This window comes from Ranitomeya imitator, chromosome 3 (assembly GCF_032444005.1).
Source record: "Ranitomeya imitator isolate aRanImi1 chromosome 3, aRanImi1.pri, whole genome shotgun sequence".
NCBI classification, from domain to species: Eukaryota; Metazoa; Chordata; class Amphibia; order Anura; family Dendrobatidae; genus Ranitomeya; species Ranitomeya imitator.
This window is the reverse complement of record NC_091284.1, coordinates 781,572,256-781,588,742: the sequence shown is the minus strand read 5'-3', so window position 1 is coordinate 781,588,742 and position 16,487 is coordinate 781,572,256. Positions and strand designations below refer to the sequence as shown.

Genomic DNA, 16,487 nt, shown 5'->3' with positions numbered 1-16,487 from the left:
GCGGCTCTCGAGCGCACAACCTCAGCTGTGGACGTTACTGCTGTCGCTGTTCAGGCTGCAAGTGCAGCTGCAGCCAGTTTGTCCGCTGCCACCCCTGCTCCGACCTTATCCCGTCTCCCGCTTCCAGACAAGTTTGCTGGTGACAGTAAGCCATGTCGGGGATTCGTGAGCCAGTGCTCCATACATCTCGAGCTGCTGGCTGCACGTTTTCCTACGGAACGGGCGAAAGTGGGATTCATTATATCTCTCTTGTCGGGCAGGGCGTTGGAGTGGGCAACGCCGCTTTGGGAACGTGGTGATCGTGTGGTGCAGAGTGCTCCTATCTTCCTGGACGCTCTGAGGCAGGTCTTTCTGGGACCTCGTGTCACCCACGATACCGCGCTCCAATTGTTGGCAATTACTCAGGCTTCGTCCATGGTCAGCCAGTTTGCCATCCTATTCCGGACTCTAGCTTCTGAGCTGGAATGGCCGGATAAAGTCCTTATTCCGGTGTTCTGGAAAGGACTGGCAGATCATGTGAAGGACGCCTTGGCCACCAGGGAGATTCCCGCCACACTGGAGGAGCTTATTACTATAGCTACCCGCATCGATCTCCGTTTTAACGAGCGGAGGTTGGAGCGGACCCAGTGTAGGCAGAGGTTTCGGCTGGCTCCCATCTTTGCCAAACCTCTAGAATCTCCTGTTATGGCGTCCGACTCCCATGAGGCCATGGAGGTTTCTCGAGCGGGATCTAGGTCTCAGACCGCTCGAGTACCTGTGCTATGTAAAAATTGCCAGCAACCGGGACATTTCGCTAATAAATGTCCACGGCGGTCGGGAAAACGATCGCGTCTAGTGTCCATTGGAGGAGGTTCACTGGACACCGCGGCATTTTCCTCAAAATTGTCCTTTAAAGGGACAATCCTGTTAGGCACATCCACTCTTACAGTAGAGCTTTGTGTGGATTCAGGAGCAGAGGGAAATTTTATGTCTTCTGCTTTTGCTCAGCGCCACGCAATACCTCTGGCTATGCTAGCCAAACCAGTAACCGTGAGAGTGGTGAATGGGTCGACACTTCCATTACAGATCACACATCAGACTGTCCCTTTCACGTTAGCCATGTCCCCATCCCACCAGGAGACTATTTCCCTTCTTGTCCTTCCCGAGGGAATGGATGAGATTCTGCTGGGAATGCCCTGGCTTCGTTTCCACTCCCCACATATTGAGTGGACCTCTGGGAGGATATTGGGTTGGAGTGAATCCTGTAAGGGCAGATGTGTGAAAGAGTGCGTTCAGGTTTCCACCACTGAGATACCCGCAGATCTCTCTACTCTCCCCAAACACTATTGGTCTTATGCAGACGTCTTTTCCAAAAAAGCCGCGGAGACCCTTCCGCCTCACCGTCCCTATGACTGTCCTATAGATCTCTTGCCTGGAGCAGAACCTCCTCGGGGACGTGTCTATCCCCTCTCTCTCCCGGAAACGGAGGCTATGTCCCAATACATCCAGGAGAATTTGGCAAGAGGATTTATTAGGAAGTCAGTGTCACCAGCTGGGGCAGGGTTCTTCTTCGTACAGAAGAAGAATGGAGAGTTGCGTCCTTGCATAGACTACAGGGGTCTTAACGCCATCACCGTTAAAAATAAGTACCCGCTGCCCCTGATTTCTGAGCTTTTTGATAGGCTACGGGGAGCTAAGGTATTTACCAAATTAGACCTGCGGGGAGCTTATAACCTGATTCGCATTCGTGAGGGGGACGAATGGAAGACGGCGTTTAACACCAGAGATGGGCATTATGAGTATCTGGTGATGCCCTTCGGGCTCTGTAATGCCCCAGCCGTTTTCCAAGACTTTGTCAACGACATCTTCCGGGATATGCTTTCCACCTCGGTCGTAGTCTATCTGGATGATATTCTCATCTTCTCTCCAGATATTGACTCCCACCGGAGAGATGTTGGCAGAGTCTTCGACCTCTTACGGGCAAACTCTCTTTACGCAAAGTTGGAGAAGTGTGTGTTTGAGCAGGAGTCTTTACCTTTCTTGGGCTATATCATCTCTGCCCAAGGATTGGCTATGGATCCTGCCAAACTACAGGCTGTGATGGACTGGCAAGAACCCCATTCACTTAAAGCGGTGCAGCGCTTTATGGGGTTCATTAATTATTACCGCCAGTTCATCCCCCATTTCTCAACTTTGGTAGCTCCCTTGGTAGCCCTCACCAAGAAGGGAGCAAATCCCAAAGTGTGGTCTGAAGAGGTCTCCAGGGCCTTTTCTTCTACTAAGTCTCATTTTGCTAGCGCTCCCATCCTACATCGTCCCGATGTCGATAAGCCGTTTATAATGGAGGTGGATGCCTCTTCCGTTGGTGCTGGAGCAGTCCTCTTCCAGAAGGATGCTCAAGGTCGGAAGCATCCGTGCTTTTTCTTCTCCAAGACCTTCACACCAGCGGAGAGGAATTATTCCATCGGGGACAGGGAGTTGCTAGCGATGAAATTGGCTTTCTCTGAGTGGAGACATCTCTTGGAGGGGGCTCGTTTTCCCTTTCAAGTATTTACAGACCATAAAAATTTGCTATATTTGCAAACAGCCCAGAGGCTAAATTCTCGCCAGGCCAGATGGTCCTTATTTTTCTCCCGATTCCACTTCACCCTCCATTATGTCGCTGGGGAGAAGAACATTCGAGCTGATGCTCTTTCTCGCTCTGTTGTGTCATCTGAGGAGGAGGAAGGAGAGCCTCGGCTTATTGTTCCTTCTGAGAGCTTGAGAACCGTGGCTCCGGTGTCGCTTGAGTCTGTGCCTCCAGGCAAGACTTTTGTGCCCATAAATTTGCGACCGGAGGTTCTCTCTTGGGCTCATTCCTCCAGGGTGGGTGGACACTTTGGGACTAAAAGGACATCTGAGCTGCTGGCGAGGACGTACTGGTGGCCGCATATGCTGCGAGATGTCAGGGATTACGTTCTGGCGTGTGTCTCATGCGCCAAAAATAAGTCTCCTCGACAACGGCCGTCTGGGTTACTCTATCCCTTGCCGGTGGCAGACAGGCCCTGGGAGATGGTCGGGATGGACTTTGTAGTGGGTTTGCCCAAGTCTCGCGGCTGTACCGTCATTTGGGTAATTACCGATCATTTCTCGAAAATGGTGCACTTGGTGCCGCTCCCACGGTTACCTTCTGCACGGGCCTTGGCAGCGTTGTTCATAAGACACATCTTCCGCCTACACGGCATGCCAGACAAAATTGTCAGTGACCGGGGTCCCCAGTTTGCGTCTCGGTTCTGGAGAGAGCTTTGTCGTCTTCTCAGCATTGAGTTAAATCTCTCTTCCGCATATCATCCCGAGACGAATGGGTTGGTAGAGAGGGCCAATCAGACTCTGGTCACATATCTGCGACATTTTGTCTCTGCCAGGCAGGATGACTGGGCATCTTTATTACCATGGGCAGAGTTCGCCCTTAATAACGCTGTAGCCGATTCCACCGGTCAGACTCCTTTCCTCCTTAATTACGGCCAGCATCCGCGGGTTCCTGTGCCTATGCCCGTGTCCTCTGCTGACTCCAGGGTGGCAGACTGGGCAGTGGAGGCACGGGACATTTGGGACCGCACTCAGGATGCCATTCGGGCCTCGAAGGAGAGAATGAGGTCCTCCGCCGATGCACATCGGCGCCCTGCCCCGGCCTTTGCTCCTGGCGACTTGGTGTGGCTCTCCGCCCGTAACATCAGGCTGCGAGTTGAGTCCACTAAGTTTGCTCCTCGCTACTTGGGCCCATTCAAGGTCCTCGAGCAGGTTAATCCCGTGGTCTACCGCCTGGCTCTTCCTCCACGCTTGGGTATCACCGACACCTTTCATGTGTCCCTCTTGAAACCCGTATACATGTCCCGGTTTTCCGAGTCATCTGCCGGGACATCGGGTTCGTCTACGGACGATTACGAGGTGAACGCTATTTTGGGGTGCAAGGTGGTACGCGGCAAAAAGTTTTATTTGGTGGATTGGAAGGGTTATGGTCCAGAGGACAGGTCTTGGGAGCCTGCTGAAAACATTCGGGCCCCACAGCTCATTGCTGCCTTCGAGCGTAGCGAGGCCCAAGGAGGGGGGGGCCCTAGGAGGGGGGGTAATGTTAGGAGTCGAGTTTCCTCTGCTGCACAGGGGGAATCTCGATCCGTCTCCGCTGCGGTCTCCCATTCCCCTCCAGCCGCAGTGGAGTCTGCTCAGCAGGGACGTCGATCCCAGCGTCTCGCTCAGTCTGACTCTGTGAGAAGAGTTATTGCTGCTTCTCCAGCTTCTGCCTTTGAAGCCTATTCTGGTCAGCAGCGAGCGGACTTCTCTGGGACTAAGTCCTTATCTGCACACACTGAGCATGCCCAGGGCAAGATCTCCCGTTGGAGATCGAGGGTCATGTGCTCAGGCTCTGCGGCACATTCCATTGGTCCTCTTGGCAGGTCCTAGAAGGGCAAAAGTTCTGTAGCCATTTCCTGTGCTGCAGCTATATAAACTGCGCATGACCGCACGGCCATGCGCTAGTATTGTCTTACAATTGATATGTGTGTATGTGTGAGTGCAAGTCGTTCTTGGTTACCCCTTCCCTATTGAATGTCTGTTCGCGGAAGGTGTACGGTTGCTATCTAGCGCCCGACTTAGCCTACTACACTAAACACACATCACAGCGTCCTGTAGCTGTGCCTGCCAGTACGGCGCCGTGCGCCTGCCTTGCGCTTTCCATACCCAAGTCTGGGTGGTTAGTGGCGTCCGTTAGTGCGGCATCGCTCGCGCACTTGTGCGCTTATATTTCTGAAGGTTCTCTACACACCCAGTTGCGGTGTTGTGCCAGCAAGGGCCTAATCGGGCTTCAATCCCTTCTGGGGTTAAGTCCGCTGGCCACTTGCTCGCTCTCTAGTGCGGTATTGCGGTCCTGTGAATTAACAGGATCGCTTTCCTCACGCTGGGTGAGGTTTAACCCACGCGTGTTTACTTTAGTGTACCGCTATAGAGTCTGCAAATTGCTAGCAGCAGGTTCTCACCTGCACGGTGGACCCCGGACTGCGAACGCATCTTCGTCACCTGTCTTGGTGCGTTCCGCCAGTCCTAACACTATGGCTGCACACAGACTACAGGGCGAGCTACGCTCACACCGAGACCGTGCAGACAGCCGTAAACGGCGCTGCAAGGCCCGAAAAACCCCCCTCTAGGTTATCCTATGTAGTGTTTTTCCACAATTTAGCTGGAGACGGGTGGAAAAACACTAATAGGAAATTTGAGAAAAAATGTGCAGCAGGCTGCACTAGGAGCAAAAAAGGACAACTGTGTGAGGCAGTGTGAACCCCCCCTGAGCTGAATACAACCGGGAATATGGCTGCACACAGACTACAGAGTGAGCTGCACACACACACACACAGAGAGACCTTGCAGAACGCTGTTAAAACAGCGCTGCAAGGCAAGAGCAAGGTGAACAGTGACGAACACACAGCGTTTTGCTAAATTAGCCTTTGGAAAGGAAAATAAAGCAATCAGCGATCTCAACTGGCCCTCAGTTAGAACACAGCGTCCTGTCCCTAACTGAAATCACAGCAGAGTGAGCGCAAAATGGCGGCAGCGTTTTTTTATAGTGCTGAGTGACATCATTTCAGCATCCAATCACAGCCTTGCCAGTAGTTACATGCCCACCATGTTAAACAGGATATGCCCACACTTCAATTCATTCCTCATTGGCTGCTGCGTGCTGTTTGAATTTCGGCAACTTCCGATTCCGGTATCCGATACGCGGGAAGTATCGGAATTCGGTATCGGAATTCCGATACCGCAAGTATCGGCCGATACCCGATACTTGCGGTATCGGAATGCTCAACACTAATCATCACCAAGAACATTATTTAATGGCCCTAAACACAGGTGCCACCCACCAATCTATGCAGTAGAGTCCCTGCTTGTGTTGGTGCACTTCGGATTGATGAGCAACATGTCTGATCGACTGACTTTCAACACCACAGAGCGTGTGCTTTTCAACTGGGTACTTTCCCAACGTTTTGGCCAGCCATACCCAGTTATTGTAGATCTGAGGAGGCGGAGACGGATGTGGGTACATCCACTTATCAAGCAACGTTGTTGTGAATTCTGTGGCCAAGCTCCCTCCTGTGGTCGTGAGTGGTACTGCGGCTGGTTCTGTCTATAAGCTTCCTTTGGTGGATGAGAGTGGTACTGCGGCTTCTGAGTTTCCTTCCTCAGGTGAGAGGTTAAGTCGTTAGGTGCTGCTCTATTTAACTCCACCTGGTGCTTTGATCCTGGCCTCCAGTCAATGTTCTAGTATTGGTCTTGCTTCCTCCTGGATCATTCCTGTGGCCTCTCTATCCTGCATAAGCTAAGTTCTGCTTGTGTTATTTTTGTTTGCTATATTTTCTGTCCAGCTTGCTATATTGGTTTTTTCTTGCTTGCTGGAAGCTCTGAGACGCAGAGGGAGCACCTCCGTACCGTTAGTCGGTGCGGAGGGTCTTTTTGCCCCTCTGCGTGGTTGTTTGTAGGTTTTTGTGTTGACCGCAAAGCTATCTTTCCTATCCTCGGTCTATTCAGTAAGTCGGGCCTCACTTTGCTAAATCTATTTCATCTCTGTGTTTGTATTTCATCTTTACTCACAGTCATTATATGTGGGGGGCTGCCTTTTCCTTTGGGGAATTTCTCTGAGGCAAGGTAGGCTTATTTTTCTATCTTCAGGGCTAATTAGTTTCTCAGGCTGTGCCGAGTTGCATAGGGAGCGTTAGGCGCAATCCACGGCTACCTCTAGTGTGGTGTGTTAGGATTAGGGATTGTGGTCAGCAGAGTTTCCACGTCTCAGAGCTTGTCCTATGTTTTTGGTAAATGTCAGGTCACCTTGTGTGCTCTGAACTTCAAGGTCCATTGTGGTTCTGAATTACCTGTTCATAACAGTACTGGAGGCCCAAAGTACTAATGCTTCTCAATAGAGGGAAAAGAGAAGTTCTGAGACCATTTTTTTTTCTTTGCACTGTGTTCTGTCTTTCTTTTCCCCTTTACATCAGGGTGGTTCAGAACACAGGTGTGGACATGGATATTCAGGGTCTGTCCTCTTTGATGGATAATCTCACTATAAGAGTACAGAAGATTCAAGATTTAGTGGTTCAGAATCCTATGTTAGAACCTAAAATTCCTATTCCTGAGTTATTTTCTGAAGATAGAGCTAAGTTTTTGAATTTTAAAAATAATTGTAAACTGTTTCTGGCTTTGAAACCCCGCTCCTCTGGTGACCCAGTTCAACAAGTTAAAATCATTATTTCTTTATTACGTGGCGACCCTCAAGACTGGGCATTTTCCCTTGCGCCAGGAGATCCTGCATTATGTAATATTGATGCGTTTTTTCTGGCGCTCGGATTGCTGTACGACGAACCTAATTCAGTGGATCAGGCAGAGAAAAATTTGCTGGCTCTGTGTCAGGGTCAGGATGAGATAGAGATTTATTGTCAGAAGTTTAGAAAGTGGTCCGTGCTCACTCAATGGAATGAATGTGCGCTGGCAGCTATTTTCAGAAAGAGTCTCTCTGAAGCCCTTAAGGATGTCATGGTGGGATTTCCTATGCCTGCTGGTCTGAATGAGTCTATGTCTTTGTCCATTCAGATCGGTCGACGCTTGCGCGAGCGTAAATCTGTGCACCATTTGGCGGTATTATCTGAGCATAAACCTGAGCCTATGCAGTGCGATAGGACTTTGACCAGAGCTGAAAGGCAAGAACACAGACGTCAGAATGGGCTGTGTTTCTACTGTGGTGATTCCACTCATGCTATCTCCGATTGTCCTAAGCGCACTAAGCGGTTCGCTAGGTCTGCCACCATTGGTACGGTACAGTCGAAATTTCTTTTGTCCGTTACTTTGATCTGCTCTTTGTCTTCCTATTCTGTCATGGCATTTGTGGATTCAGGCGCTGCCCTGAATTTGATGGACTTGGAGTATGCTAGGCGCTGTGGGTTTGTCTTGGAGCCCTTGCAGTGTCCTATTCCATTGAGAGGAATTGATGCTACGCCTTTGGCCAAGAATAAGCTTCAGTATTGGACCCAGCTGACCATGTGCATGGCTCCTGCGCACCAGGAGGATATTCGCTTTCTGGTGTTGCATAATCTGCATGATGTGGTCGTGTTGGGGTTGCCATGGCTACAGGTCCATAACCCAGTATTAGATTGGAAATCAATGTCTGTTTCCAGCTGGGGTTGTCAGGGGGTACATGGTGATGTTCCATTTCTGTCTATCTCATCATCCACCCCTTCTGAGGTCCCAGAGTTCTTGTCTGATTACCGGGATGTATTCGATGAGCCCAAGTCCAATGCCCTACCTCCGCATAGGGATTGTGATTGTGCTATCGATTTGATTCCTGGTAGTAAGTTTCCTAAGGGTTGACTGTTTAATTTATCTGTACCTGAGCACGCCGCTATGCGGAGTTACGTGAAGGAGTCTTTGGAGAAGGGTCATATTCGCCCGTCATCGTCGCCATTGGGAGCGGGTTTCTTTTTTGTGGCCAAGAAGGATGGTTCGCTGAGACCTTGTATTGATTACCGCCTTCTAAATAAAATTACGGTCAAATTTCAGTACCCCTTGCCGCTGCTGTCTGATTTGTTTGCTCGTATTAAGGGGGCTAGTTGGTTCACCAAGATAGATCTTCGTGGTGCGTATAATCTTGTGCGTATCAAACGGGGCGATGAATGGAAAACAGCATTTAATACGCCCGAAGGCCATTTTGAGTACCTGGTTATGCCATTCGGACTTTCTAATGCTCCATCAGTGTTTCAGTCCTTTATGCATGACATCTTCCGAGAGTACCTGGATAAATTCCTGATTGTATACTTGGATGATATTTTGGTCTTCTCGGATGATTGGGAGTCTCATGTGAAGCAGGTCAGAATGGTGTTCCAGGTCCTGCGTGCTAATTCTTTGTTTGTGAAGGGGTCAAAGTGTCTCTTTGGTGTTCAGAAGATTTCATTTTTGGGGTTCATTTTTTCTCCTTCTACTATCGAGATGGATCCTGTTAAAGTTCAGGCCATTTATGATTGGACTCAGCCAACATCTCTGAAGAGTCTGCAGAAGTTCCTGGGCTTTGCTAATTTTTATCGTCGCTTCATCGCTAATTTTTCTAGCATTGCTAAACCGTTGACTGATTTGACCAAGAAGGGTGCTGATGTGGTCAATTGGTCTTTTGCTGTGGAAGCTTTTCAGGAGTTGAAGCGTCGTTTTTCTTCTGCCCCTGTGTTGTGCCAACCAGATGTTTCGCTTCCGTTCCAGGTCGAGGTTGATGCTTCCAAAATTGGAGCAGGGGCTGTTTTGTCGCAGAGAAGTTCTGATTGCTCGGTGATGAAACCATGTGCCTTCTTTTCCAGGAAATTTTCGCCTGCTGAGTGAAATTATGATGTTGGCAATCGAGAGTTGCTAGTCATGAAGTGGGCATTCGAGGAGTGGCGTCATTGGCTTGAAGGAGCTAAGCATCGCGTGGTGGTCTTGACTGATCACAAAAACTTGACTTATCTCGAGTCTGCCAAACGGTTGAATCCTAGACAGGCTCGTTGGTCGCTGTTTTTCTCCCGTTTTGACTTTGTGGTTTCGTACCTTCCGGGCTCTAAAAATGTGAAGGCGGATGCCCTGTCTAGGAGTTTTGTGCCCGATTCTCCGGGTTTGTCTGAGCCGGCGGGTATTCTCAAAGAGGGGGTAATTTTGTCTGCCATCTCCCCTGATTTGCGGCGGGTGCTGCAAAAATTTCAGGCTAATAGACCTGACCGTTGCCCAGCGGAGAAACTGTTTGTCCCTGATAAATGGACGAATAAAGTTATCTCTGAGGTTCATTGTTCGGTGTTGGCTGGTCATCCTGGAATCTTTGGTACCAGAGATTTGGTGGCTAGATCCTTTTGGTGGCCGTCTCTGTCGCGGGATGTGCATTCTTTTGTGCAGTCCTGTGGGATTTGTGCTCGGGCTAAGCCCTGCTGTTCTCGTGCCAGTGGGTTGCTTTTGCCCTTGCCGGTCCCGAAGAGGCCTTGGACACATCTCTATGGATTTTATTTCGGATCTCACTGTCTCTCAAAGAATGTCGGTCATTTGGGTGGTTTGTGATCGCTTCTCTAAGATGGTCCATTTGGTGCCCTTGTCTAAATTGCCTTCCTCCTCTGATTTGGTGCCATTGTTTTTTCAGCATGTGGTTCGTTTACATGGCATTCCAGAGAACATCGTTTCTGACAGAGGTTCCCAGTTTGTTTCGAGGTTTTGGCGAGCCTTTTGTGCTAGGATGGGCATTGATTTGTCTTTTTCCTCGGCTTTCCATCCTCAGACAAATGGCCAGACTGAACGAACCAATCAGACCTTGGAAACATATCTGAGATGTTTTGTTTCTGCTGATCAGGATGATTGGGTGTCCTTTTTGCCTTTGGCTGAGTTCGCCCTTAATAATCGGGCCAGCTCGGCTACTTTGGTTTCGCCGTTTTTCTGCAATTCTGGGTTCCACCCTCGTTTCTCTTCAGGGCAGGTTGAGTCTTCGGACTGTCCTGGTGTGGATACTGTGGTGGATAGGTTGCAGCAGATTTGGACTCATGTAGTGGACAATTTGACTTTGTCCCAGGAGAAGGCTCAACGTTTCGCTAACCGCAGGCGCTGTGTGGGTCCCCGACTTCGTGTTGGGGATTTGGTTTGGTTGTCATCTCGTTATATTCCTATGAAGGTTTCCTCTCCTAAATTTAAGCCTCGTTTCATTGGTCCATATAGGATTTCTGAGGTTCTTAATCCTGTGTCTTTTCGTTTGACTCTTCCGGCTTCGTTTTCCATCCATAACGTGTTCCATAGGTCATTGTTGCGGAGATACGTGGCACCTGTGGTTCCATCTATTGATCCTCCTGCTCCGGTTTTGGTTGAAGGGGAATTGGAGTATATTGTGGAGAAGATTTTGGATTCTCGTGTTTCGAGACGGAAACTCCAGTATCTGGTTAAGTGGAAAGGTTATGGTCAGGAAGATAATTCCTGGGTCTTTGCCTCTGATGTCCATGCTGCCGATCTGGTTCGTGCCTTTCATGTGGCTCATCCTGGTCGGCCTGGGGGCTCTGGTGAGGGTTCGGTGACCCCTCCTCAAGGGGGGGTACTGTTGTGAATTCTGTGGCCAAGCTCCCTCCTGTGGTCGTGAGTGGTACTGCGGCTGGTTCTGTCTATAAGCTTCCTTTGGTGGATGAGAGTGGTACTGCGGCTTCTGAGTTTCCTTCCTCAGGTGATGAGGTTAAGTCGTTAGGTGCTGCTCTATTTAACTCCACCTGGTGCTTTGATCCTGGCCTCCAGTCAATGTTCTAGTAGTAGTCTTTTTGCCCCTCTGCGTGGTTGTTTGTAGGTTTTTGTGTTGACCGCAAAGCTATCTTTCCTATCCTCGGTCTATTCAGTAAGTCGGGCCTCACTTTGCTAAATCTATTTCATCTCTGTGTTTGTATTTCATCTTTACTCACAGTCATTATATGTGGGGGGCTGCCTTTTCCTTTGGGGAATTTCTCTGAGGCAAGGTAGGCTTATTTTTCTATCTTCAGGGCTAGTTAGTTTCTCAGGCTGTGCCGAGTTGCATAGGGAGCGTTAGGCGCAATCCACGGCTACCTCTAGTGTGGTGTGTTAGGATTAGGGATTGCGGTCAGCAGAGTTTCCACGTCTCAGAGCTTGTCCTATGTTTTTGGTAAATGTCAGGTCACCTTGTGTGCTCTGAACTTCAAGGTCCATTGTGGTTCTGAATTACCTGTTCACAACACAACGTATCACTAAAGGCCATTTCAGCCGTCTGTATGCTGCTCTGAGGACTAATCCGGACAAGTTCTTCAACTATTGTCGGATGAGGATTCAAACCTTTGACATTTTGTTGGAGATTTTGCGTCCAGGGATCACGAAGAAGGACACCAGGATGCGCAAATCTATTTCAGCTGAGGAGCGCCTTATCCTTACCTTGCGGTATGCCTTAATACTAATTGTTCCAATTTGTTACACATTTTTTGGTCGATCACCCTTATTCAAATTAGAGACTTAAATGTTTAAGTAACTTCAACATTATTTGTCCTTCTTTTATTACATTAAATTTTTGCAAAGATCAAAGCCATAGCATGTCCTTAATGTTTTTGTTTTTTTGTTTTTTGTTTTTATTGCCCCATATAACCCTGTATTGTGTTAATGTAATATTTGAAAACAATATTCTTTTGTCTTTTAGCTTCCTTGCCACTGGCCCTGCATTTAGAGTTTTTATTGGGCAAATCTACAATTTCTGGGATTGTGCGGGATACATGCAATGAAATCTGGGGAAGACTCCATCAAGAGGTGATGCCTGAACCCAAAATTGCAGACTGGTTACGTATTGCTCAAGGATTTCAGGACACATGCCAGTTTCCGCACTGTATTGGGGCTCTTGACGGAAAGCACATCCGTGTGCGTAAGCCGCCAGGTTCAGGGACCCAATTCTATAATTATAAACAGTTTTTCTCTGTAGTGCTGTTGGCCCTAGTCGATAGCAACTACACTACAGGTTTATAATTGTAGATATTGGGGCCTATGGGAGAACTGGAGACTCTAGAGTCTTCAGTTCTTCCATTATGGGTCGGCGGCTGCGCAACAATGAATTGGATCTCCCACCCCCAAGTCACATACCAAGGGCTAATTTGGAAGCGGTGCCTTACATGATGGTAGCAGATGAGGCTTTTTAATTATCAAGGAACGTCATGAGACCTTATCCACAGAGAGGCCTGGACTACCGGCGCAGAATCTTTAATTTGCGTCTTTCCCGTGCCCGCCGTCTGGTCGAGTGTTCATTTGGCATTCTCAGTGCAAAATGGTGGGTCCTTCAGTTTGCAATCCAACTGAGTGAAGGCAATGTAAATGGCGTCATTAAAGCATGTGTTGTTCTTCACAACTTTACAAGAGACCATGATTGCCCATCATCTGCTGCAGATGACATTTATTATGCAAATACTGTCTTGACAACTACACGTGTTCGTCCTTCACGTCGTCAGCCCTCTGGGCTAAAAGTTTGTGATGTTTTAACCAATTTTTTTGTGTCACCAGAGGGATCTACGGTTTGGCAAGACAATGCTGTTTTGCCTTAATTTTGATTTAGATTCTAAGTTAATAAATCACATAATTTGCTTCATAAATTGGTGTAATATGTATCTGATGATGAAAAGATGTAAGTGTGTAAAGTTGACAAATCATGTATGTAGCTGGACCAATACATAACACTCTGTTTTCAGAACAAATTTTTACTGCTCAGCGCATATATACATGTATTCAAAAAACATATTTCCATTCTCATATGTAATTTGAGCCAAAAAAAAGTTTACATGCCAAGGTCACAAAAAACTTAGGCCAACAAAAAGCCCAAATGACAGCTAAAAAATAACATCAAAAACATTACAGGTTATGGTAGGTTGGGGGTGGTGATGGTGATGGCGGGTGTCCAGCATGTGCGGAACTTGGCCTGGGTGGTTGACCAACCACACTGTCTACCTGTGTTAGTGCAGACATAAATTGAGGGTGTTGCTGCAAGTTGCGAGCATGTGTATGAGCTAACACTTGATGTGGAGGGTAGAAGGGCATCAAGTCCTGGGTACTGGATTGACCCATTTGGTCAGAACCCCCAATATGGCCATGTCGAGCAGACACATGTTGGGACCAGCCTCCAAACATGTGTCTGTTCAAGTGGTCAGATTGGGGATGTGCTGCAAAATCATAAATACCCCTGTTTTGGGCTTGTTGTGTGCTTTGTGCAGGCTGTTGTTGGGGAGCTATAGGTTGCTGGGGTGGTGCTGACACAGTTTGTGATTGGTCCTGTGGAAGGTCTTGCACCGCCAGAAGGTTTGTAGATGACATTTGCCACCGTTCAAGATAGTTAAAAATATTAGTGGGGTTGTTTGGGGGTGTTGCCGCATCTAGCACAATTTGGATGCAACCTCTGGTCCGCCGCATGAGCGAGCGTGGAATTGGCCTTAAATAGCGGGCAAGACTGCGGAAGTAAGCTTCCTCCCCATCTTCATGGGCAGCTCGGGACAAATAGTCCAACACCCCGGTATCAACTTGCCTCCTGGTGCCAATGTTCAAAGCCACCCTTCTGCGACGACCACGGTTTGGTCTGGTAGTAGGCTGTGGTGATGTATCCAGAGCCAAGGTTGGACTGCTGCTCTGGGCTCCTTCATCAACCTCAGGATTTTCCTCCTGTGGAGCAGAAGACGCTGCTGCTGGTTGTGGTGGTGGTGGTGGGTGGTTGCTGCCTGTTGCTTGCCCAGATGGTCCAGCCATTTCTGCATCTTCAGCAACAGGGTCAATCAGCAACTCTGAGTCAGATCCAGTCTCTCTTTCAGTCAGATTTGACTCTGTTCTGTATTTCACAAAAGATTATTGATATTAAAAAATACATATTCACATAATAAGATGTGTACAATATTTGGAGACATGCATGCACTTACGGTCGTAGCTCCATCACCGGGGCAAGAAAATTTAGCCGATCATAATAAAGGTATTTCCTTTTTTTGGGGGCTGCATCACCACTCCGGCCAGAAAGTTGTCGTTCACGCCGGTATTGGTCTCGGCAACTACGCCAGCGTCTATTGACATCATTGACTGCAAATATACAAAATATTCGATCTAAATATCACACACATAAATAAAACCGTTACAGGGTTTGCAAGAACACATGGGCCCAGGAGGCTAGGGGGACCTAAAATTCCTTTGGCCCTATATTAACGGACTATAGTTCAAATAAATTTCATCCATATTTGTGTCTCTTGGTAATGTTTTTGCATCTTCAACCAAGAGCATGGATGATTTACTCCCATCATAAACAAAACACATATGATGGTTTCAGGCTTATTTTTTATTCATGAAACCACTATTATTAAACAACATTTTTTGGGGAAGAATGTTAGTTACATATTTCTTGCTGAACCTCATGAGGTCGCTCATCAAAATCGGGGAACATGTGGCGACATATTGACCTCCATGCTGCGTCTTTACGTGCACGGTCCGCATAATGTGCGTCGCGTTGGTCCCATAATTCGGGCCTATCATGGACCAGAGCAATGAGCATCTCCACATTAATATGCCTGGCCATGCTGCTACAACAGAACACTCCGTGGAGGCGTGCTTCCTGGTTTGCAATCCAGCGTGGGCCAGAAATTAGCATGCCAAAGCTTCCTGATAATGGATGATTCAATTTCCTGTCACCTGGAGAAGTCTTCCGTATTTCTCGCAATGCACACGCATGGTCCGTATGTAATCCGATTTTTTCTCGCACCCATAGACTTTCATTGGCGATTCTCGGCCGAGATACGCTGACAATCGCAGCATGCTGCGATTTCACTCGGATCCGGAATACGGCCGAGAAAATATCGGATGATGGGAGCTGACCCATAGATTAACATTGGGACGAGTGCTATGCGATTTTTTAGCGCACTGCACTCGTCCGTAATACGGTCTAGTGTGACCACGGCCTTAGTCAGACTCTAACCTCTACAACATGGGCAAGACCAAAGAGCTTTCTAAGGATGTGAGGGATAAGATCTGGGTGCTTCCTGAAGTATGTTTAGGGTTATTGTTCTGATGGAAGACCCACGGCCTAGGATGCAAACCCAGCTTTGTGACAATAGGCAATACATTGTGATAACAAATATTTTGGTAATCTTCAGATTTCATAATGTCTTGCACACAGTCAAGCCACCCTGTGCCAGAGGCAGCAAAACAACCCCAAAACATCTTTGAACCTCCACCATTTTTGTCTGTAGGCACTGTAGAAAGATGTGCTAATGTACATCCACAAGATGCTTTTACAGATAATTTGCACTGACACTGATGCACCCTAAGACTGCTGGACAGCTTGCATTTCTTTGGAACTTTATTGAGGCTTCTTATCCACCATCTGGACTATCATGCAATGCAACCTTTCATCAGTTTTTCCTGTATTCCACGTCCAGGGGGATTACCTACAGTGACTTCTTGATTATGTTGCGCACCATGGACAATGGAACATCAAGATCTCTGGAGATGGATTCTAACCTTGAGATGATTGATATTTTTCAACAATTTTGGTCTTCAAGTACTCAGACAGTTCTTTTCTCCTCTTTCTCTGCTCCATACTTAGTGTGGCACATGCAGACATAATACAAAGATTGAGTCAACTTCTACCCTTTTAATCTGGTTTCAGGAGTGATTGTTATATTGCCTACAACTGTTAATTGCTACTGGTGTGTTTGAACAAGCATCACATATTTGAAACAAAAGTTATTTACCCCAAATTTTCCTATACCTTCCTATAAATGCAGGCTTTACCATGATATTAGCCAGAGGTAAGTGTTCACACTAGGCAGTCAGGGCAGGGACCCATCCGATCCATGAGATTACCTTGACGTTGGTGGATGGGTTCACATTTTTTGGCCAGATTTTGTGCTCAGCATCTCATGTGTTTTTTCATAGATTTCACAAGCCATTATGGTATTCACATTTCATTTATCACACATTCCCTTGTTTTAGTACAATTGAGTGCA

General features: G+C 47.8%; 1 protein-coding gene across 1 annotated transcript; it reads right to left on the bottom strand.

Annotated features, from left to right (window-relative positions):
- Positions 1–13,299: 13,299 nt before the first annotated feature.
- On the bottom strand, positions 13,300–14,522 carry LOC138672354 (uncharacterized). Its single transcript, XM_069760296.1, has 2 exons — positions 14,415–14,522; positions 13,300–14,326 (listed from the first exon to the last, which is right to left on the bottom strand). The coding sequence occupies exons 1-2, from the start codon at positions 14,426–14,428 to the stop codon at positions 13,363–13,365; spliced, it is 978 nt and encodes a 325-aa protein (XP_069616397.1). The 5' UTR covers positions 14,429–14,522; the 3' UTR covers positions 13,300–13,362.
- Between the last annotated feature and the right edge of the window lie 1,965 nt (positions 14,523–16,487).